Source organism: Anopheles coustani, chromosome 3 (assembly GCF_943734705.1).
Source record: "Anopheles coustani chromosome 3, idAnoCousDA_361_x.2, whole genome shotgun sequence".
Taxonomy (NCBI): Eukaryota; Metazoa; Arthropoda; class Insecta; order Diptera; family Culicidae; genus Anopheles; species Anopheles coustani.
In genome coordinates, this window is record NC_071288.1 from 61,153,870 (window position 1) to 61,179,259 (window position 25,390).

At 44.5% G+C, this 25,390-nt stretch overlaps 1 protein-coding gene across 1 annotated transcript; it reads left to right on the top strand.

The window, feature by feature from the left end:
- The first annotated feature begins 21,214 nt into the window (after window positions 1–21,214).
- On the top strand, window positions 21,215–25,015 carry LOC131264570 (uncharacterized protein K02A2.6-like). Its single transcript, XM_058266853.1, has 2 exons — window positions 21,215–24,680; window positions 24,731–25,015. The coding sequence occupies exons 1-2, from the start codon at window positions 21,540–21,542 to the stop codon at window positions 25,013–25,015; spliced, it is 3,426 nt and encodes a 1,141-aa protein (XP_058122836.1). The 5' UTR covers window positions 21,215–21,539.
- Window positions 25,016–25,390: the final 375 nt, after the last annotated feature.

Genomic DNA, 25,390 nt, shown 5'->3' on the forward strand with positions numbered 1-25,390 from the left:
TAGTTCTTTAAACCTCTCTTTAAGAGCGGAGGGTGAAAAAAAAACCCACCACACACCAGTAGACCTCATCCAAAACTTTATAGCACACAATTTTCAATCAATTTCCTTATGGGTTTTTGCGGTCCGGCTTAATAGAAAATTTTCGCTTCCTTTCCTATTTCCATTAAACGACTAAACGGACCACGGCCGTAGAAAGCAATGAGCTATCTCGTCATGCTTTCGAAGTGCGAGTGAAGGGAAATTTCGGTATCGGTTTCGCTGCATGGTCGAGCGTAAAACAATTGGAAATTGTCCCTAAATATGCATCTATTTTGGAACGATGTAATTCGTTGGCACAAGGACAGGAAGGAGATGGGATAAACCAAATCGCTAGGGCAACGATTGTTCGGAGGCTGCAAGTTGGCCGGCGTTGGCTTTGGAACAAGATCGTCAATTTTTCAGCTGCACTGTGTTTGTTTTTGTCAGTCCTTTTGCTTTGCAGCTACTCCAACGGCACCTATTTAAAAACATATTTTCTCTTCTGGCAATTCGTCGCAGTTGTGCGATCATGTCTCATCAACACTTCGCGCTCGTTTAGCATTAGCAGCCCTTCGGCCGTGGCCATTATGCGACGCGGTAAGCATAGACACGTCGTCGGGAGCGCACACGAGATCCCACGAAAGGGCATTCCATTTTCGGTGCTGATGGATGCCAAGCAATATCCGCTGCGGCCGGTTACACCGAGCCACACAAACGAGACTGTGTACGAAAGGGAAGCCACCACTAACGACCATCCATCAACGAGATGCGCTGGCGCTCATAAAGGCGTTTAACGCCGTCTGATCATGTCCACAAATCCGCGCTGTCCAGCGGCACGCATTAGCACGGACGCCGCCAGTAGGGAAATTTCGTTGCACAAGTTTTAAGTCGAGTGGTTCAGTCGTTAGGAAAGTTTAATCCCTAACGTCACAGTCTCTCCAGGTCGCGTTGGAACCCAAACGGTCACCTCTGAAAATTTTGCGTTTCACTGTAATTTTTCCACCTTTTCGCTCGACGCTTTTACCCGTTGCTAAAAAACTTCACCTCGGAAAACTTAATTCCTGTGCAGGAGTACCTAATCACTGTAATATTCATGCCGGACTGAGACATCAATCACTCGCTGCATGAATGGCATTGTACTGTGGCGCCCCTTCTTCCGACATTCCGGCGAGTGCAGCACGGCGAGGGCCCAACCATCGTCTGGCCAGAGCCAGCTAAATGATATTCAACACTCAACACTGTACGTTCAACAATTGATCGTCGGTGGCCAGTCTGTTGGTGCATTGCACTTTTTTCTCACAGGTATTATGTTTATTTCCGTCTTTGGACTCCTATGCAAACGACTCCAATGTGGACGAGAGAACATGATACAATATGTCCACCCGGTTAGGCAACCAAGCACTATACTTCCGTGATTGGATAAGGTTGCACAAATGGTGGTAGTTCCTAACAAACCATATCATTTCTCACACCTCATCAGCTGAACGCTTTTATACACCGTATCATTTTCTATATGAACTTAAGAAAAACACTCCACGCAGGTTACTTCAAACATTAATAAGTTGGCGCATGCTTCACCAAAATGCGGCAGCATTTGAATTCTGACGCTACGGTTGCTGCTTCCGAGAGTCCGTATCTCGGTGATCTTGACGCCGTCAAAGTCACGATGTTACTAAAATGGACGAATCCACTTCGGTGCCGTTATCTCGCGCTCTCTCGCGGCCACGGTTGAACGTACGTACGTATGCGCCCGACTATGACTTCTCTCCAATCCACGGAAATCCTACACCCGGGTCCGGCCCGGGAGGGTATCTTATGCTGCCGGCAGCGGCGCACGCACTTCAGCAACTGAATCTCGCGGTCGCGAAGCCGCGGCACCAGAGCCGATCCGCTCGGAGGGGTGATCTTCGCCTCGGGACACTCCCGCGGGCTTTGTGTGTGCGCTGAAGAAGAAAATAACCCGCCACCCGAATGGATGTTGTGTTGCTTTCTCCGTTCCACGACCGTCTCTCGCCTGAGGCAGGACGCATTTAGAGACGCTGTTCTTGCTTGTTGATGCGGTGCTGATGTTTTATGTATTCGTATCATTATTTATGCATTTTTTGACCAACTCCTGAATCCGACATCTAATTGATGAACACCCTTCCCGTCATGGATGGGGCCCGCAAACCCGTTAGGTTCGATAGTGCTGAAATGGAACAAGACAAGAGCAGGGAGCGAATTAGAGAATATTTCACAACTGCGTACGTTCGATTTTTCTTACCGTGGTTTTTAAGTCGTTCCATAATCAATGTGCTTATTCACCCCATCTGCTGATTTAATTGCGCGATCAGACTGCTATCTGCCTATGCCAAGGCTATCTGCCATTTCTTGCGTTGCGGTACATGTGCACAAGTTGATGAATCGAAGTCTTTATTATCGATTTGCATGCTCAAACATGGGGCCGTGTCCCCAGCGGAAAGCGACTCGGGATCTCGTGTGATGGCATCAACTATTCGCGCAGGATGTAAAACACATCCGTCGTTTTTCGTTCCGCTCTCACGTGCTGTAGATGGTCGAACCGGAGCATGGGAAACGGGGTTTGATGTTTCAAAGTGCGCGCTGAGAATTTCGGTCTACAAGATGCTAGACACGTTGCCCTTCTCGAGCAGCCCAGCTTCTTGCCGCAGTTCGACTTTGGTTCGTCTTCCGTTTGACTGATGTAAATAAAACACTCGTAACACACGATCCGCCGTCTCGCCAGTTTGTTCTCCCACATCTCACCACTTGGAGACGATGTAGAGGGCGCAGGACGATACATTAGTCAACAGTCGGGCGCGGATGCATTGTACTTTTGATATTGACTGCTAAAGAAGTTTGCTTTTTTTTTTTGGATGGGATTATAAGCGATGTAACATTTTGATTCACCATTATGCTGAGCGTCGTGTAATATATTAATGTTTAAAGAAATCATTCGGTTTTCGTTTGCCTACCGACACTCCCAAACGTTGTGTCAACCGCAAACACTTTTATCCATGAACTATAAACAAGACTCAGGAAAGATGTTAAACAAATCAGATTACACCTCATTACGGATCGAAATCATTTTTTGGAGACGCTGCTTCTGCTCACGAAGATAGATCTCGGCTCGAAAACCCGTCGCTTGCCTTGTGACACTACCACTAGAGGCTTGATGATCGTGTTTTATTTCCGACAAACCGGCATTCACTCACATCGCTACGCGCCGTTAGTCGCAACTTCGGCATTTCCACGATGCAACGCTGATGCTGCGACTCGTTTGTTTATGTTGTGTTTTGATTTTCCTGTCTCCCGTTAATTTTGCCGTTCGTCAGCCCAAGAACAAACCGTGCTCGGGGGATTACCACCGCTTTGGGGAGGAGGATGAGGATAAAAAAGGCCAGTACTGCAAGAAATTCTAGTCCACGCGAGCGCGCAACTCCGCTCCTACGCTTCGAAGTGTGTTGCCCACGAGAGTGGCACCGGACGATTGACGTACGGCTCTGGGAAACGGTGCATCCCATGACATTACCGTGCCCTGCGCCCTGTTGGACTCGTTCCACAGCCATGGCCACAGAAATAGAACGGCCACAGCACGGCCAAAAACAGTGCAATAATCTTCGTTCTCTGCGGAGGCGTCGGTTTACCGCCCCATGGAACATGGCCTCTGGGTAGTTCGCTCAACTCGACTCGAACGGGAACGTGATCGACGAACATCATAACTCGAATTATGGCGCTGACCTGAACCCCCGGACCATCGTCAACCGTCTCGAAATACCCGTTTGAGGCGTAATACCATTGGGTGTTGCAAAAGACAGACAGCAAAAAAGCAGGCACTTCGATGGCATCACACCTTCCTTCGAGAGGAACCGTAGGAAAGAGTCTAGAACTAACGACCTCCAACGTCAGCGATCCACCGAACGACTCGATACCGCTGCTCCACGCCAGCGAACTGTGACCGGAAAGCGGAACACATAACTTACTGATTGCGAATCTTTCTGCCGGACCTATTGACCGGGACCGCAAAGTGGACGTCTCGGTAGCGGTTCAGGCTCGACGGTGCCTTCAGCACAATGCCAAAGTATTGGTACCAGTTTATTGCACAATTTATACTCCCTACCGCCGATTGGACTTACTGAACTTACGTAACATAACTGGATGGAACATGGATAGTGAAATGTTCTATGTACCGCGCGAGCACAAACAGGATTGGCACGCTAATAGTTTAAAAGAGGATAATAAATCTTCCTCATGGCAAATCGATTTAAGAAAAGAAGGTTTGTAAGCGAAATTTGATTTATAATATTTTTCATGTTAAACAACATTTGGAAAACTGTTCAAATCGGATGCGGTTTAGATTCGTTTATCGCACAAAAAGTGAATATAATTAAATAAAAAATGAAAAATATTGAAATATTTTCCTACATTTATGTTAATAACTTACATGAAAACAATAGTCAACAAATGAGTCGCCTTCCAATTATTTTTTTTGGTTTTTTGTCGCCTTAGTATTTTAAGTAACGAATCAAGTTTTATCGATGTATTTTCGATTATACCTTCCGGCTTTACAGTTCAGTTCGTAGAACAATCTCTAAATCTATGCTCCGTGGCTTCAGAAACTTACTCTACATAGTCCAATGTTTTCTTTTAATTATTTCAAAATTATTCAAATTGGTGTTTCAACCGTTGCACGGAAAACCTTGTATGCTGTTTTCTATAAACTTGAAATGAAAAGTGAAATAATTCGGTTCCCGCCGAAATAATAAACATGTTATAAATACGTAATAAACAAAAATCTTTAACCCCTAACAGCCAAAATTCCTAAATAAACTATGAAATAGTTAGAAAAACTTGTGATTTGGTCGTTCTTAGAAATATTTATATAATGAGTTGGATGAAGGTTCTTATAAAGCTCTTCACTTGAAAAACATAATTTATAATTGTACAACTAACAACTGATAAATATAAAAAAAATCTAATCCAAACTTTGCTTCGATTATAATTACAATAAACGCATGGAATGATTAATGCAGCATACACTCAGATATAATGTTTTGGTTTCGTTTTGAATATTGAAGCTCCTATTTTACCCTAAGTGATAGTCATTTGCAGACATGTGTCGGTTTGCCTGTAAGAAATCGTTTTCAAAATCTCAACTTACGGCCCAATAATCATACCCATAATGAGGAGCCATATGTGTGCCCCGGAACGATGCAGGAGGGAGCATACTGGTGTTTTTTAAACACACTTTCACGCGCAGGTTTTCCCGGACCTGTCAACTGCTTGTTGCGTGCTGCGTTGCTCCACAAAACAAGACAAACCGAAGAAAGATGTTCCCCGAAAGCGAATACAAATTATCGCCTCTCCGAAGAACACATGTTCTTCCGTTCATGCCACATTAATTTGCATGAGTGTCCGCGCACGCTGGAGCTGCCGTTGGGCTGCAAGCAAACAAGCGGACGTTCGGGTGCGGTATGTTTCATTTACTGTTTGTTTTTGTATCTCGTTACAGTACGCCACTCGGCTTTGTGGTGCGCGGCTAACGGAACTGCAATGTCGACATTTCCCGCTTCACGGGCGCCCCACGAACATCACGGCCGGGCCACGGTCCGGGTTGGCAGCATAACTTGACACGGTAGAATCGGGGAAGCTAGCATAAGATTGACTTGACCTGGGAGCCCCCTTCCTGGCACATGTGTAACGCAATTATCGACATTTAGTAACAAAGCAAGCACCCGCGATGATCAGCAGCTAACAAGAGAAGAAAAACAGCCACAATGGAAAGTCTGCGTGCCGCGAATGGTAAATAATCTGCACCGCGCACCGACTTTCCACCGCCGGTCGGCAGTTCAAGAGTTCACCGGAGGAAAACCGGGGGAAAAAAACCGACCGTAAATATTTACCATTGCGCCTGGCCGGGCGGGAAAAAACGTAGGTCGGAAGTCAACGGCAACAGAAGGTTGTACACATAGGCAAAAACAAAACTGGAAAAATGCAGAAGACCCAGCGCCACTTCTCACACGGCTCGACCTAAACCTCACCTTGCGCCGGCCGCCAATGAACGATTACCGCACCGAGGTGGCAATGGCGAAAGTCTTACCAAGAGGCCTTGCTTCACCTGCTACCGAACTTGGAAAAGCGAGCCCGGGAAGCGGCAGTTTTCTCACCATTCTGCTGCGCGATCCCGAAGCGACCGGATCTGCGATCCGATGTGAACGATTAATAGCGAGCGCCGGGGCCGGGGCCGGGGTCGGGAGTCTTAATGATACCGTAAAAGTGACGCACCGCAGCACCAGCGCTCTTCCCAATTTTTTACGCCCTTCCAATTCCGGCCCACCCCGATCCGTTGGGTCTCGGTTGGGTTTGTGCGCGGGTGTGAGAAAAATCGTTCGCCAATTTGCCGCCACTCGCTCTGCTAAAACCAACATCGAGTGTAAGGAGAAAGGATCAAGCGGAAACAATAGCTATGACAAACCCCCACCACCACCACCGGAAGGCGTTACGAAACGGGTCCCACGCATCGCAACCACCGACAACGACCACTGACCATGCAACACGATAAGCTCACGTGCCGTAGCCCGCGCGTTTGGGGAGCATTTCGCCTTTTTCTCTTGCTGTGGGCTCTGGCAGGGCTCACGTGTCGCACGCATCTCGCATGCTAATCTCCTCCATGTCCCGGAGGAGGTTGGTTTCACTTCTTTTGGATGGGCATTTGCAGCAATGCAACGATTGCAACGCTGGTGCATCGCGGACTTGAGCGATCTTAGGCGTTGTCTATAAATACTCGGACGGATTGAGGAGGCCTACTTTTTCCGAGCTCATCGCACTCCCCATTCGATGTGTGTTGGTGGTGAGCGCGACACAGTTCGAATCGGCTTCGAATCTAATTCTATTCTCGCTTGAAACCGTTGCCGTTCTTCTATTAATACCCCCCCCTCAAAGCTCGTCTCCTTGATGTCTTAGCCTTCCTTCCCCACCGCATAGGAGTTCGGGTGAGATTCATGCGGTGCCGCTTTTTGTGCGGATGTCGTTAGAGTAGATTTTATGTGCTGTTTATGCGTCACGTGTTGACTGGCGTGCGGTGGCAGTAACGACTCGTAACGACGACTTCCGCATGCGTTCTGCGCAACCGATCGCAATCGTACAAGTGTGATCAATTCATGTTTAATTCAAACTTCTGCTTCAAAGTTTCCCCCTCACGACGGCTGTGTTTCATCCTATCGGCTTACCTGACCAACTGCCCTCGTAACGATCTGAAAACAAAAGGAAAAGTATAATGTTAGTGATTACCAATTACTTATTTTATTTAATACATTAAAAAAAACTTAATCAAAATCAACATAAAATAAAACATTGGGAAAAGACTAGCAATCCCTTAACGGACAGGCACGAGTGAAAACGGTCGTTACGCCAATTAGAAGAAGAAGAAGAAAACAGAAACCCTAACTTCTGCGGATGGATCTTTCGAAGTGTGGTAACTTTTTTTAAATTAAAATCAAATTATAATTCAAACATTCTTGTTAATTTTCGCAATTTGCTTTAAGTTATCATATCTTTAGATATAGTTTTAAAAAAAGAACGAAATAAAACTTACTAACAGTACTTTTCTCACTCACTCTTTCTCACTCACACTAAAATTAATAAGATAGCAAACAACACTGAATGTTAGGATGATTATTCTTGTATCTATGAAAATCGTTATTAATATCTAAAGGAAAGTAATAAAATGCAAATGCACAATGATATTCAAAATTTATCATGAGCAAACCTGTTTCAAGATAAAAAAAATCCTGAATAATTGAAAACATGATACTTACAGATTTTATTTTATGCTCCATTTCCATGGATCGACCCAGTTACATTTTGCCTAATTAAAATATTGCTATATAGCGCGAGTGTGACTATTTTTTTCCTTCTATTATTTCAAAATGCTAATATGCTCAAATTTGTATGTTAATTTTTTGTCAAAAACGTAGACAAAACTTAAAACAACATCATAAGAACAGATGAGTTCTGGAAAAAAGGGTTTTAAAGTCAACTTTCACAAACTTTTCAGTTTATTTCCAGAATTGATGATTCTAAACATTCTTTGTTCGTAAACTCGATAAAAGGTTAAAGGTAATTTGGAGCTTATTTGTTGGAACTTCATATTACTAATTTAACTTTTATTAATTTTTATCCGTCGAAAACAAATCGTTGTGAAGAATTCAAGAATCCCTGTACTACAAACCTTCCACGCCTCTCCAGGGACCAATGAGTTTCACAAGTTCAGAAAGACCATTAAATCCATCCATCCTGCGAGGCAATTTATGGCTGCTCATAGACAACAGCCTTCTAATCGATTCATTTGACGTCGACTCATCCGTGTACCTTTACATTATTCGAAGACATACCAGTCAAACCCAGAAACATTGTATGGCTTTCGAAAACGGTTTTGACAATCCTTACGGCACTCGAAACCCTTCCGCACGGGGTCCCGGTGAAGCGGACTGGACTAATTACGGTCGCACAGACCGGGTGCATCCATAATGCAGCGCGAGAGTATCGCAAGTCTCCGATTCGGGAGTTCGGTCTTGGCCAACAAAGGTTGAAGAAAAAAAATCCTAAGGCTTCTATTTTTAACCCCCAAACCAGCGTACACCAGCGACAGACGCTTGACATCCACTCTGTGCGGCGTCATCGTTTTGTAGTCCCGGCGGTGAACTAATTGGATTCGGTCTCTCTCCGGTACGCTCGGTGACAGTCGTCGAAAGTCTCCGGAAAGTGTCACTTTTTGTTTATGTTTTGCCCGTTGCGCAAGACGACACTTTCTCCATCCATCCATTGACAAGGGTGCACTCACTTTCCGCCTAGCAGTGTCCTCCGGTTTGCCCCGACCGGAAGGCGGGTGGGAAGGTGCACAGCGCTTATATGAGGAGCTGGGCACACTTCAGAACGCAAGAGAAAGGTAACCCCGAAAATAGAACTCCGTTCTAGAGCGGGTTTGTGTACCCGAACGCGCAATCTTACGTCTCATTACCGAATGTTTCGGATCACCCGATCCGGTGCAGATTGCCGCGGGACCGACGCCGGTTTGATGTTGGCCGGTGCACGCTGATTGAGTGGGCGGAAATGATGCACGTTTTCAACGCATCCAGCATCGCTAGGTGCACTGTGCTCATTAACCGCCCACGTAGTCTCCCCGTAGAGCGCTTCATCGAAGGACACCAGACATGCTGCAGCGAACGGTGACGATTAGCTCCGACCCGAGGCTCGGTTGGCCAAACCTTCGACAGGACTGATGAGATTTGTCTGGCCCTGAGCCGCACCAGTGTGCTAAATCTGGAAGCCATGTAGCTTTTTGCTGTGGACGCGGTTGAACAGCAGGTACCTATGCTTCCTCGGCATCGTAAAACCTTCATGAAATTAAAATTACCCGCTTAAAATCAGTATCAATGGTTCGCAATGTCAATCCAATTAACCTTTTCGCGTTTAAAAATCACATAAAATAAATTCTCCAGCCCTGCTGCAATTGGCCTTAATGCATGTGCAATATATTAAACAACCAGAGTACAAGCATCAGAACATATGCTTCTGAATTGAAGGCTAGTAACTTCGATGTTATTGCAATTGCAAGCGTTACAATTTAAAGGGCGTGTTTAGTGACACTCAGAATATTTCGTTTTTTGCACCTTTAAAGTATATCACATGGTCAATTGTAGGGACAAAAGGTATTTGCTAGTTGAAAAAAACAAAAGCCAGTGATCTATAGATCGAAGACCTTCCTGAGCACTTCCGTTGCCATCGATATATTTTTAAGACGGTACGCAAAAATTCAATCTTGAAGATGAAGCTCGACGCGCAACATCATCGTGGAAGGAAAAGTCAATCTTCTCCTCCCTCTACGACCGACCTCAATTAACGAAAAGCCGGAAATGTGTCGGCACGCATTCACCTCAACGGCATATAGTGTGTGTGTCCGTCATGGGGAGTGATGGGAAGCTGTTCGTTTAGCTGTAGTTCGAGCGCATTGTTAATGTATATTACATTTATAACCGAGCTTAAATGCGCTTCAGCCACTGAACTAGATGAATGTGTTTTGTCGTTAGAAGAAAGAAGATCGGGAAACTTTGGTACGCATTCATTGTATATTTCATTCCGACTAAGTAACGTTTTTGAACGATGCTAAGCCATCACAACTGAGAGGATCCCTTATGTTTGATGTTGTTTTCAAACATTAGGGCCACAATTTCAAAGCACCGCAGTATGTTAGAGAACATGGATACGCTTGATCTATATGAGGTAAATATAAGTTAGGTTTGTTTTCAGGATGGAAAGATCTTGATTCTGGAAATAAATCCTACGGCGTGGTATTTCCTCGCGCTACCGTTGCGCCATGGGCACCCCCTATAACATAATTATAATAAGCATTAAAATCGAGTGGCATAGTTTCATTTGAGTACATACAATACATTTTCAAAGTTCTGAACTGTAGTTTGGTTAAAAAAAATTCGATAAAAACCGAAGTTTCAGTTTTTGGAGAAAACGGTAAAATAGGTTGCCATTATATTTTTTTACATATAAAAAAAAAAAATTTGCAAAAAATATCACAATTTACGCAGTACGTAAGCACTTTGCTTTATTAATGTTAAACTATAAATTTTACTAGGTAAATTTAGTCATTTAGAGAACTAGTTGATTTAGTTATTTGAATTCTTAAAAATATTCCAAAATAATAACTCTATAGCAGTGTACTTAAAGTCGTATGTGCACTGTAGATACATTATTATCCTATTAATAAGACTCAATCATTTGCGAACGTTTACTATATCACTTCACTCAATTCTCATCCAACTTGAGGAAAAAAAAAAATCAACATCGTCAACTGATCGTCATTGATAACTAAAAGCTAAAAAAAAACTCTATTTCCATATCACCATCGCGATCGGATCGTTATTATTTCTTAGCCTTGACATTACGCATCGTGCAACTTCAACTTCGGTCGTCGTGAGCAGAAGTTTGAGTCGGTCCAACCAAGCATAATCGGAGATGGCGATAATCCGCCCGACTGACTCGGCAAGCTGTCAGGAGCCATTTATGCCAGCTGTTGGCAGTTACGAAATCTTCAAAGCTGGCCGCCGACACCACACCTTTTTCTTCCTTTGCGGTTGGCTGCGTGTGTGGGGATCTACCGCAAAAGCCCTGCTGCTGCGCACAATTGGCTCCAGTCCGGTCAGGATAGCCAAACAGACGCACACTTGTGACCCCAAAAGACCCTAGCCTATGTTGCTCGTTCGATTAATGCAAAGTAAGCACGTCAACGCAATGTTTAAACGTCCAATCAATCGTCTCACGAACTGCGTATGCTTAAAACACGTGCGGTTTGTGTGTGTGTGAGGTGGAGGAAGTAAAACCACACGACAGACTCCACCGGACCACACTGGATCACATTAGAGCGGTTGTTTGTTAGGAAAATTAGATTATCGACTCAGCTCGGTTGGGGTGTGTTCACGGTTTTCAATCATAATTAAAAATTGGCAAACCCCGAGGACACGATGTTGAAAGGTCATCTTATCAGATTGGAAACTAGATTTCTTTAGGCGTTACTGTGGGTGTTGAGCCAAGCCAATCCGTTGAAAATGTCTAACACGTCATAAGCGTAGTTTCTTTCTCTTTCGCGTTTATTAGCATGTGTTTCCTGCACTATGAAAGAGTAGACAATAAAGAACAAAATATAAATAACCAGCAGAAAAAGTCGTATTAATCGTTGCGACGTTCTATCAAAAGATACAGTGTTTTTGCATAGCATCTCCAACTTCCGCCATCTCACGCGGATCCTAAAAAACTTGCGATAACGGCTCAATCGTCCGCTAATCACGTACTTAGATCAAGTACAAAATCGTACACTCATTAGACTCGTTTACAACTTCCTGCACCACTAATCCTTCACCCTTCTTACCCTTATTTCGGAAATACCGGAAACGGCGTAGGTCGTTCCTTAACCGGTGGCAAAATGTAGGCTAGTTGGGCATAATGGACGAACAATTTTCGAACTCCACAAAACCGGTACCTCAATCTCCTATACGCGTGTGGTTGTGGCGGCAAGCAAGTTGACTAACCGATTTGGTCCCCTGCTTTTACTCTGGAGACGAAGAGTGGCTATTAACGCCAGAACCGGTCTTTCCATAACCGACGAATTGCGTAGGTTCAATTATTACGCTGCGGGCTCCAATATCGTTGCATCGATCATCACCGCTTTTCTCCCAGACACTTGGCAGTGTCCAGCAGTTGCGGCAAGAACTTTAATACTCGTGGGATGCTGACCACACGCATAAGCCTTAATTCGGTATCGAGCGAAAGAGCTGTGCACAGAGAAAGTTAGTACCGATTTTAATCGTATAGAAAATTCATTTTTATTCGTACGTAATACTTATGTACTTGTGATCACCAAAACTGTACAATTGTAAATTGAACTTATATTGCGTTAACACGTTGACTGCCATGTCACCCAAAAGTGGGTGACAGCAAAGCTCAGTTCTAAAAAGTTTTTGACCCATTAATAAATGAAAATGCATCATAAAAATTATAGTAATATTTTATATCAATTATTTGGGAAGCTAAATTTTTGCTTAGCCTTCAAAAATCGTTGGTTTAATAAATGTTATAAGCAAATTATATTAAACAAGATTGTTCTAAAAAAGTGTGCTAAAAACGCTTGGCAGTCAACGTGTTAAAGAATTAATAGGGAACTACTACAAAATAATTTGAATTTAGAAACATATAAAGATAAGTTATTCTGATAGTCCTTATTAAATTAGCGCTTTCTGAACGTAGTTCATTAATTCAATTGGACGATCAACTAATCTATATTTATGTCCTAAATCCAACATGTATCAGACCGAATCACTTATTTAAAATGTGGATAGGGGAAATTTTAGAACACACATCGATCACACGTCAGCTGCTTCAGAGTCTCGATGGCTTGAAGAAAGCTACAGCTACATTAAAGAAATGAGCTTAACTTTCGCATAAACGATTCATTAAAATTTTGGAACAATAGAAAACTCTTTGTAGATTATTACACACTCCAAAAATAAAAACCCAACCATTACTACCATAGTTATTGACGTTAAGTTTTTGAAAAATGTATTTAGAATTTGTTGCATGTCGTTAAATGTATTTTCCCAAACACCACAAAACAGGCTTCTACTTCACCGAAAGTGTCTAAACTTCTTCCAGAGTAGTCGTTGATCTTATTTTGTAAACGATACATTTTAAACAGCCCTTCGATAGCAATAGCATTGACATTCTTCTTCCAGCTAATCTAATTTGCAAACCATGTCGCGGTGTTCTGTGAGCGGAAATTATTAGCTGTGCACGTTCGGACGGATATTTACGGCCGAAGGCAAACGTCGGCGGCCCGTCATCGTCTTCCAACAGGGTTGGCTAACTTTTGAGGCTCGCGAAACGAATTTGGTTAATTTTTCATTGCGGTATTAATAATCAATAAGTATTATTTGAGATTTAAGAGCATGAACACTAGATGATTACAAAAGTTCCTTTTTGCCTCAACAACTCTTAAACTGGTTTATTAAAAATCAGCAGAATGAGGTCCTAGGCAGCAAAGGTTTTGTCACCCCTGGCCTAGACAATTACTACTGACATCATAATTTTCGAGCAACGTGCTTTACTGACTAAGATCGAACGTAGTCTGTCTCGTATTTACCTTCCGACTTCGTCGATAGGTAAATTAGCTATCGTATTTCTAGGTCGTTACGTAACAAACACTGAACGCAGCCAAGGTAGGATTTAAACGAAGGCGTACGAATTTACATTTCACACTCTTCTACAAACACATACACAACCGTTGGGTGACACTAAAAACATTTTGTTGGTACAGAGACTCAGAATTGTCCCATCGATTCACAAGTTATCAGCCTACCAACCAATGGATAGGAGACACCTTCTTGTTACCTCTTAGATTGCGCCTTTTGTCATGTGACCTTCATCGAAAATGAGATGTTAATTAATTTATTTGTCCAGTTTTTATCTTGGGTACTGGGCGTCATTACATTTTATTGTAATCTCTACAAGCGTCACGTTCGGAGAACCGACTACGATGGGTCGCCTCAAGGCAAACGTTAATATTACCACCAATTTGGTGCCAGTACATCCTCATCCCTTCTTTTGCGAGGCACGTTTTTTTCGCACTTCGCATCCACCCGAGCTATTTGATTTCGAATTCATTAAAACGCCGTTTGAGAGTTCCGTTGGAAGTTGAAAAATGGTCTACTGAAATGGTTGTGAAAAGAAACAACGTCTTCCTCTGATTGAAGTCAATGAATGGACGTGATTGTCCGCAGTACTTCTTCTCCGTTTTGGATTCTCCACGACGCGATCCCGCGAAAACCCGCTCCGACAGGCGACGGTGTTGAAGCGCTTTGCCTTCGGCTCAATTTCAAGCCACATTACTGTTGAAATATTCATTAGAGCATTAGCGGACTGAGGGACAAATAAACCGCGGTTAAACCAACAGCCACACAGTTGTCTGTATTCCAAACAAAAACGAGTTCTAGGAATTCGCGAGGATCGGTAGGTGACATTCTTTGCCGAAGACGCCAGCCATGGGAGGAATGAAGAAATACTCAAAAATACCAGCTTCCTGTTTCTTAACGAATTGAGAACCTAACAATTTTACGTTTGGTTTATTATTTACTTCAAACTATAAATGTCCATTTGAGCAGCATAACATCAATAAGAATTGTGTGGATGGTGTGTACGCCGATATACTTTGATAACGATAGTCAAACAATTTAAGGTTAAAATGTCTCAATATCCGGACTTTGATCCACCAGTAGAGCTTTTGATACAAGCACAGCTACAGAGCACTTGCTTCGTTGGAAAGCTTAAACTGATGATGTCACACGGTGCTAGTAATTATTGGCAATTAATTCCAACGAGTGGCATCCTTCAATGTCAACCGCTCGTGCGCTAGCACACCCCACATCGTTGAAACCTGTCAATTGGGGGGAAAACACTAGTTCTCCAGCTGACATCTCCGACGCTCTTGGACCATTGGCCGACATAGGTAGGAGGGGTCAGCAATAACATCCTGCAGCGAATGCGGATGATTTATCTTATCTTGTGAAAAGTGCAAACAAATAAACACTTCCCATGGTCGTACGATGCTTATCTGCTTACACTTCACTTAATTTGTGGCTTCGCGAACCACGCTGTATTCCAAGAGGGACTCGAGAATTTGTTTTGGTAGAAAAAGCTCAAGAACTTAAAACTGAAGGAAGGTCTCGACCTACGCGAACGTACGAACGCAGTTTGCTTCTTCCGCTGCCTACGCGTCCGTCGTACAAACCGGCGCTCAACATTTGGTTAGCAATAAAAAGTGATGAGTCTTGATGAGCTCGTGTGGTAGTAAGGTAGAAACCGACGTTCGACTGACTAAAACACCATTACACAAAATGATTGTGCATATAAATTTGTCTCTATGACGATGGAAGATGAGTAATACTGAAAATCATTCGAAGGTGAGAGCAAAAGTTCAATCATTTTTACTATATGGAAGTGCATTTCGGTGTGCTTAACAAATAAAGTATGTATCGATAACGTTAAAAAATAAGCTTATCATTTCCATTGACTTCCGTAAGGCATAAAAATACATAAAATTTAAAAAAATCCTTTCATCACCTCAACAGATTCGCTTATAATGATGGCCAGAGATAACGACATTTGCAAAGCTCATTATTAAGTTTTGTGGTGAAAGTTTTTTATTTTAAGCATTTCGAAAATGTCATCATTCGGGTTGCGAATTGTTTCGCGACAAATTTACAAAACAAGCCAAACAAGACACAGACTGTAAACCGCAACTCCGGCATTGTGTCAGAGATCATAAATTGAAAGTTTCGCCCTGGCGTCACCAGCCCCGAACAGCAACAACCAAATGGCAGAAATGCAAAATATACAATAATAACGAAATGGATCCCACTTTCCCAAATCTGCTCGCCCGGCGCAGTAGTGATGGTAAATATTTTAGTCCAACCGGACACAACCTTTTCCAGCGCGCATAAATTAGTGCCATATAACACCGAGCAACTATCTTTAAAAAAATTGTTTTCTTTTACGCTACGCCTAAGACGTTGCTCGATTCTGCACCGGGGCAAAAGCGTTTCGAGCGTTTGGAGACCGTCAGATCGTCTCGAAGTCTGCGTGATCGTGAATGGGAGTACCGGGATCGGAATCTTGTGCGCAACGGGCGTCGGATTTCACTCCCGAACCTCTTTGGCGCAGCTGACGCCCACCTGGGCGAGAAACCAGCTTCCTTGGTTGGCGTTTCTTCGCTTGTCTTTGTGGTGTTCCCAGGTGCGCCGGTTTGTTTACTTAGCCGGGCGAATAAAACACGAGGGCCCCCACACTCGAGCTGACTCTCTTCCGTTAGCGAAATAACTTCAAAACAGTTTTTAAAACGTAAGCCAAGCTTGTACACCGCTGCACACCAGTGACCCGTTTTAGCTTAACGAATGGCATTCCAGCCTAGATTTGAAGTACCACACATGATACGAACACCAATTGCACACCGTTGCCAATGTTTTGTGCGGGGGTTGTGCAAGTCTTGCCCGTAGAATGGCTAAAGCCGTTCTGACAAAGCATTCGGGCTTAGGAGGCGCGCTCAGCTCGGAAAGGACACCAACGAGATTTCACATCACACCCATATGTTTGTGGCGCTCGCGACCCATAGGTTTACAGCGATGTAGGTCGTTTCAGTTCCACACTAGGGTGCTAGTAAATAAGCCAAGATCTCGGCGGCATTAACGTCAAGACTATGACCAAAGTGCAAATAAACAGGACCGTGCGCTATGAGGTGCTGGCTTACCCCAGATGTTGGTGAACTTGGCTGGTCGACTGAGTGGGGTGGTGTAGGAATTAATCAAATCAAATAAACCCAACACAACCTCCCTAAACCGAGAGTACGGCCCGATCTCTTCACTCTTCGTTTCGCTTGCAATCAGTTCGAAGACTTTGCACGAATCGATCACCATTCTCCCAAGCGTCCAAGCTGGTTGGTTCCACCGTCTTTGCCTACAAAAAAGAACATTGGCCATTGCGAGCCGCCGTATGGACAATATCGTTAGGAAAAGCAAACATTGCACCCATTTATGGTACGCGTGGCCCTCGCAGCGCCAGCTCTATGCTACTTAGCATCATCTGGTGAGACACCGACGCTAAGGCACGATATGCGCAAGACATAAGACGGACACCAGCGCCAGTAAAAGCGACCGGGCACGGTGGTCCGCCGGACAAAGTTTGGGAGATTTCATCATTGTCCGCGTGCTATCCTTGGCCTACCCAATTTTGGCCAGCGCTCCGAGGTTAGTCGTCGGTTCTTTTCTGCGCGTATGATATCCGGGAGCCATGAGACCCCCTTGGACTAATGATGGATTGTTTTACCGACTAATTTGGGCACCATCAAATAGTTAATTTGAAACTGATAACCTTTGGCAACAGTAAACAAAACATTTGGAAGTGAAAACCATGCCATGAAAGATGGCAAGCTTAGGTGACATGGTTTCACACGGTTAGAAAGATTAGCCTTCCAAGCGTTTGGTACATTTAACTGCCATTTGAATTGCCAGATTAACTGGTTATGGTAGCAAACTAACTGGAAATCGTTGTCAAACAAAGATGAATAAACCAAAGATGTGAATTTAGTATTGTACGGAGAGATAGACGTTGTGCTGTCGCATTTTCTAAAGAGCCTTATTATTGTAAATACATATATAGGTATTATAATAAGCAAAACTGCATTTGAAACAATTAACAACCCCTTTTTTAATAGAATTATATGTTTCATACGTACTCAAATGGATAAAGCAAATTTTCACTTTCAACTTTAAGGACCTCGCTAAAGCAAAATCTGCCATAAAATACCATAGAAGTTGAATAATTAACGTGGTGCTCCGTATTTTTATCATTACTGTATAAACGAGGTATGAATAAAACAAAAAACTACATAAATTTGTTAAAATTGGGGGTTTGGAATATGTATCCTCACGAAGATGTAAATCACCAACCCTTTATCATTAATCTATTCCAACACACATACATTTTTTTTGCCATTATAAAAAAATATATTTCTGATCTTTAAATTGAAAAAATAAAACAACCATGTATGCAACCGTACCAACGATATGTTGCCATGAAAATAACAGAGAAAAGTGTGTAAAACTTTTTTGTCGCTGTATTCTAAAGTGCGATAGAACAATTTTTAAACTTCTAGTATAACCTACATTTAATCTAAAATCAATTTGTTGCGTCAATGAAATGATTGTACATGTTTGAGGCATCTAGTTTGTTTCATATTTACAAAATTTTTGGGTTTCTCCAAAATTTTTATTTGTAAATTCTAGAATAATATCGTACGAACTTGGATTTGGTGCATGTTTTGATTAGTTCTATATATTTTTTCTATGTTCTTACATACGCAAACTGTACGCCAATGTCGTATGAACTTCCAAGGCAAGGCTTGTAGAAAACAGGTTGGAATGGTGCCGACCGGTATGGAAAAACAAACTTAAATTAACAAAACTTTTTTTCTAGTCAAAAGAATATAAACTAGGATATACATTACCATTTCTTTAAATGCTTTTATTAATATTGTTAAGGCTACCTAACTAACTAAAGAACATTAAAAAAAAAACCATTTAATCTTTTAAAAAAAATGAAACATTGACAAACAAACCTTCAACCATGGTTTCTATCTACATTTGAAGACTTTTATCGAATCAAATTTCACTTGAACGGAACGGTCCACGATTACCATCAATCTATGACTGAGCAAAAATTTGATTTTCCCTCTCCAGCACTATGCAGCCCAACTTGAGCTTCAATCTGAGAAAAGTAAAACATGGCACGATTATCTAACGACTGTTTAGAAATATCGGTTACCACCGCGGTTTGCGATCGTGAAGAACAACTTTCTCACAATAACCGTAAAACCGACGTGTAAGTTTCTACTTTGGGTATTTGAATTCAATGGCGACGAACACATCGCTCCGATTGCGGAGCGGCTGTTAACTCGCGCTATCTGTTGTTTTTGCAAAAAAATCTGCACGAGGGATTCGATACTATTGTTTACCTTCGGTGTTATCAGCCGATTGCGTAAGCGAAAGCATGAACCCAACGTCGGTGTACAGAGGTATAGGTGAAGCAGTTTTAACATTAGAAAACTTCTCGGTAAGTTTAAAATAACGCTCAGAGGTTTTTTTTTATGTTTCCGATGGGAGCGATATCAAATAATAGTGACAGTGAAAACTTACGATCGTAGCGTTCCTTGAAGTCGCCGTCGTAGTCCTCGTCGATGGCACTCTCCAAGGCGTCCATGGCGCTGTTGATGTGCCGTTCGAAATCGGCATCGTTATCCATGCTGGCGTCGCGTTGCGTCGTTCTGTTTACTTGTGATAACAAAAAAGTAACCGTCGGGACGGAGGAAGAAGCGATTGATTTTCGATGTGTAGTTGCCACACAGTTGACCACGACTGTCACATTATACGACTTTTACGGTTCACAAATGCACTGCGGCTGCCAAATTTTCTTTCTTCGTGACTTTTTTTCGGGTATTACTCATTCTATGCACTGTAACGATTTGATTGATAATTTTAACTTATTTGTTTTCGTTTTCTTGCGTCTGCAAACACACTTATCACTAAACACAATGCAATTGCACTTCAAACTGGTTAACGGGGGACACAAATGGATGGTAAATTTATTTGCTTACTGCCTCATTGCAAGTATTTCCAGAGGTTTAATACACTTGGTACATTTTGCTGTAAATTTTCGCTGCTAGGAGAATAAACTTCTCCGTACCTCAGTACTATTATCGCGAACCGAACCGTGGATAAGCGCGTTTGACGGTGGTCTGTTTGCCCGAGTCAAACAGCACGGTGACGGCCCCGGACTTGGCCCCACCGAACAAAACGAGTCTTGAATGGCGTTTTCTCACTCGGCCGACTCTGGCGGCTTCCCGTTCACACTCTATCGTTTAGGCGTTCCATTTGTTCAGCCCATTCGTTTTTCCTTTTCTTCCACCTTTTGTTTGCACCCTGTTCGCCTCTCGCTCTCTGGCTGCTTGCACATTTTTTTCCGTACTGCCCAGAGGGATCGATCAGAGAAGGTGGCAGCCACGCATACACGAACTTACCCTGCCAACCCCCTGGTTGGAGTTGAGTATGGAGGACCGCGGCGTGCACATACTCCAGCCGCTAGCAGGGAGGAGCAGTATCACAACCACCAACACCTACCCCCCGCTCGGGAGAGAAACACACGCAGGACAGGAAGAAGAAGAAGCAGAAGGTGGCGCTGGCTGAGAGGGCGAAACAAAAAACATGTATGCGCGACAGGTACCAGCGGCGCGCTATGATATCATCATCGCCTATCACAAACTCCACGTTCCCATCTCCGTAGCCCATGTCCTGGAGGCGGTAGATGTATACGGCCGATCGCAAGCTCGCACACAACCATCCACAGAGACACAACAGGGCCATTTGCTCAATCCACCATACGGTGGAGGTTGCTCAACGACGCAACGGTCGATCCGCGGACTCTCAACTCCCACGCGTCGAGAAATCTTTACTAGAACTACAATGGCTCGAGGTGCCCTATTGAATGCAGTTTAGTGAAACACAGCCACCGGTACGCTGCCCAAGAACTAACCCAAGGCATAGGTGCGTAGGTGCCGTATTGGACTGAAGGAGTGATCAATGCATAACTTCTCGTCGTGTAGAAGCGTTTTTGAAACCCGAGTCCCAATCTCAACAGCGGACCACGGGACCATCGACGAAGCAATGTTCTTCCTGATTGCTCCATAGACCATGGATCGAAAGGAATTTTTATGATGTTTCTCAAGCAGGAAAAAATGTTATCGTTCTTGTAAAACAAGTTGGAATTCGTATTCTATTTGGAAGTGTTTGGCCGACAAAGATTTTGGATTAAAGCTTCACCTTGCATGACGAAGTTTTGTAGCAAATTTAAAAGAGCATTTGTCGTTCTAGCATTCATTGCTTTTTCTGTAATTGTTACTGTTGTGATAGGACCTGACCCGATGGATAAGCTTTGGGCCACTCACTGATAACTCGCCGTTATCAGCTGATGTGGGTTCCTGCTATCCATCGGGGTCAATGCGCAGCGTCCGTCGATCAGTTGACTTCGGCTGGGGATCGGTAGAGGATCGGGCACGGACGAGCCGCGCGTGGCGTCTGTTTTATGTACCGTTAAGTTTTAGGCCAAGGACCTCTGTTTTTAAAGTGTACGTGATCGTCATAGTAAATATAGTTCTAATGGTTAATTATGTAATTTATGTGTACTGATTGAAAAGACCAGAGCTACACGAAAGAACATAAAAGTGGCGACGAGTGAAAAAAAAAAAAAAAAAAAAAAAAATCGCTTGGTGTGAACGTGTGCATTAAAGACACAAGACTTTTGGTACGAGCGTGCACAGTGAAAACAAAATTCCGCGTCCACGGGCAAAAAGGCGAAGGATGAGCGTTAACGGAAGCGGTGCATCCGAGTTTCCAGTGGAAGGGGACGAGCGTCGATCATCCGCGATCCGCTCTGGTGGTTTTGTTCCCGGGCAACATCATTTGCAGCCCGCCAACGAAAACCAAGCGCCATGGCCACAGGCTCCATTGCAAAGCGCATCCGCGCAGCCCGCCAACGAAAACCAAGCGCCATGGACGCAGCCTCCATCGCAAAGTGCATCCGCGCAGCCATTGCAGAATAATTTTGCCGCGTCATCCGGAGCGCCTGGGCAGAATTTTGATTTTGCGATGCTGTCCCAAATGATGCAGATGATGCAGCAGCAAATGCAGCAACAGCAGCAGCAGATGCAGCAGCAGATGCAACAACAGCAGCAGCAGATGCAACAACAGCATCAGTTATTCGCCCAATTGCTGCAGCAGCCGAAATCCGCATCACAGCCTTCCCAGCCGACAAATAGTGTTCCCAGCAATCCCGAGGTGATTATGGATGCTTTATCGAGTAGCATCACGGAGTTTCGTTACGAGGCGGAATCGGACGTAACTTTCGGTGCATGGTTTGCACGATACGAGGATCTGTTTGCGCAGGATGCCTCTCGCCTCGACGATGCAGCTAAAGTGCGTTTGCTGATACGCAAGCTGGGACCCGCCGAGTACGCGCGGTACACTAGTTTTATCTTGCCGAGGGTCCCTCGTGACTTGTCGTTCGTCGATACTACAAAAAGGTTAACAGCTCTTTTCGGAAAAGCAGAGTCGCTGGTTAGTAAGCGATACACGTGTTTGCAGCTTACAAAGTCGCGGAACGAGGATTTGGTTTCATTTGTCTGCAGAGTGAACCGCTCCTGCGTGAACTTTCAACTTGCCGCAATGAGCGAAGAGCAGTTTAAATGTTTAATGCTCGTTTGCGGCTTGAAAGATGAAGCCGACGCTGAAGTGCGAACGAGGCTTCTGTCTCGAATCGAGGAGCGAAACGACGTGACATTGGAGCAGCTTTCCGCGGAATGTCAACGGATCGCAAGTCTTAAAGTCGACAGCGCGATGATTGCAGCAAAAACTAATGATCGCGTCCTGGCGCTAAGGGCCAGAGGACCGCGATACCAGTCGCCTGGTCAAGATCAAGGAGGAAAATGGCGGCAAGAACGTGGCGCGTATCGAGAAACTCGCGACAGGCCGGCTGGGCCTTGTTGGTTGTGCGGAGGTACCCATTGGGCAAGAAACTGTTCTTATGCCCAACATAAGTGCCGTGACTGTAACAAAACGGGCCATAGAGAGGGTTTCTGCAACCAACAAAACGGTAGGCGCCAGCGGCGAAAATCCAAGAAATGGAACAAGCGCACTCCGGTAGAGACAAGGTTTGTTACGATAAACGTCTGCAAGGTGACGCAAGCAAGGAAATTCGTCGACCTTCTGATCGGCAACAAGAAGGTGCGCATGCAGCTCGACACCGGTTCGGACATCACGGTGGTTGGACGGAGTGCATGGGACCAGTTGGGTAGGCCAACATTGAAGCCGGTAGGAGTATGCGCGAGGACAGCGTCTGGCTCGCAGCTGCAGCTGGATGGGGAATTTACGGCAAGGGTAACGATTGGCGACAGGACAAAGGTCGTCGTTATTCGCGTCATACAAGCAGACTTGCAGCTTCTGGGAGCAGATGCGATCGAGCAGTTCCAGCTCGGGTCGGTGCCAATGGACCACTTTTGTAACGCGATAAGCACAGAAGCGCTAAAATGGGAAAGCAAGTTCCCTAAAATGTTTAGTGGAAGTGGATTGTGCACTAAGGCAAATATTCAGCTGCGGCTGAAGGATAATCACCGTTCAGTATTTTGTCCCAAACGTCCGGTTGCATACGCGATGCAAGCTATTGTGGAAAAAGAGCTAGACCGCCTGCAAGACTTGGGTGTTATCACCAGAACGGACTATTCGGATTGGGCAGCCCCAATCGTGGTAGTGAGGAAACAGAACGGCAGTATAAGAATATGTGGAGATTATTCAACTGGCCTGAACTCAGCTCTCCAGTCCCATGAGTATCCACTACCACTTCCAGAGGATATTTTTGCAACACTTGCTCAGTGCCAGTTTTTCAGCAAAATTGACCTTTCGGACGCGTTCCTGCAGGTGGAAATAAATGAGCAGTATCGTCCGTTACTTACGATAAATACGCATCGCGGACTATACCATTACAACCGCCTGCCACCCGGGATAAAGATTGCACCAGCGGCATTCCAGCAGCTGATGGATGCAATGCTCGCCGGATTGAATCGTACATCCGGGTACATGGACGACGTAGTCGTGGGAGGAAGAACAGAGCGTGAGCACGATGAGAACCTGCTAAACCTTTTCCGGCGCATCGAAGATTACGGATTTACCATCCGCGCGGAAAAGTGTGCATTCAAAATGACTCAAATTGAGTATTTGGGGTTCATCGTTGATAGCCAGGGTCTCAGACCGAATCCCGAAAAGATAGCAGTAATTCACGAGTTGCCGGCGCCAAGGAATGTGAGTGAAGTACGATCCTTTTTAGGAGCCGTGAATTATTACGGGAAGTTCGTTCCAAAGATGAGAGACCTTCGGTACCCTCTGGATGTGCTGCTGAAAAACGAGTCACAATTTGAATGGACACGCGAGTGCGAAGATGCCTTTCGGAAATTTAAAGAGATACTGGCCTCCGACCTGCTCCTGACGCATTACGACCCCAACGCGGAAATAGTGGTTTCTGCGGATGCTTCGTCGGTTGGTCTAGGCGCAACGATCAGCCATAGATTTGCTGATGGATCGATGAAGGTGGTGCAGCATGCTTCACGAGCCCTAACGAAGGCAGAAGCAGGGTACAGTCAGATCGATCGTGAAGGTCTAGCGATCATTTTTGCCGTTAAGAAATTCCATAAAATGCTGTACGGACGCCATTTCCGGTTGCAGACGGATCATCGACCACTGTTGCGCATTTTCGGCTCCAACAAGGGTATACCTGTTTACACAGCCAACAGGTTACAGCGTTTTGCTCTGCAGCTTCAACTGTACGATTTTAGCATCGAATATGTTAAAACGGATCAATTTGGCAACGCGGACGTGCTCTCAAGGCTAATAAGGGAGCACGCAAAACCAGATCCAGAGTACATCATTGCAAGCGCTGAGTTGGAAGAGGACGTGAGTTCCGTTGTAATAAACTGTATTAACCTATTTCCGCTTCATTTTAGAGATGTCGCGAAGGCAACGGAATCCGACCCGGTACTGCGGCAAGTAACAAAATACATTATGGAAGGTTGGCCGCGAGACAAATCATACGGCGAAGATTTGGCTCGCTTTTTCCACAGAAGCGAGGCCTTATCCACGTTCCGGGGAAGTATTTTGTTCGGGGAGAGGGTGGTCATCCCAAGAAAGCTACAGCGGCGTTGCTTGGAGCAGCTGCACGAAGGACATCCAGGGATCCAAAGGATGAAGGCGGTGGCTCGCAGTTATGTGTACTGGCCAAGCATCGATAGAGACATTGCCGAGTACGTGAAAACATGCCACGCCTGTGCAGTAGCATCGAAGTCCTCCCCGCGTGAGAAACCCGTTTCCTGGCCAGCTACCAAGAAGCCCTGGGAGCGCATCCACATCGATTATGCCGGTCCAGTTGACGGTGATTACTTTTTGGTAATGGTTGATGCGCATACAAAGTGGCCAGAGGTGGTAAGGACGCGTAGCACTACGACAAAGGCTACTATTGCGATGATGCGGGGCATCTTCGCAAGATTTGGCTATCCCGAAACGTTGGTCAGCGATAATGGGCCCCAGTTCGTATCGTCCGAGTTTGAGGATTACTGTTGTAGAAACGGCATAGACCACGTGAAAACCGCGCCGTTTCATCCTCAATC

Bases quoted from the DNA above. Each gene is read 5' to 3' on its own strand.
- LOC131264570 (XM_058266853.1), top strand. From the start codon at position 21,540: ATGAGCGTTAACGGAAGCGGTGCATCCGAGTTTCCAGTGGAAGGGGAC. The intron at 24,681-24,730 runs GTGAGTTCCGTT...GCTTCATTTTAG, and splicing joins GCGCTGAGTTGGAAGAGGAC to AGATGTCGCGAAGGCAACGG.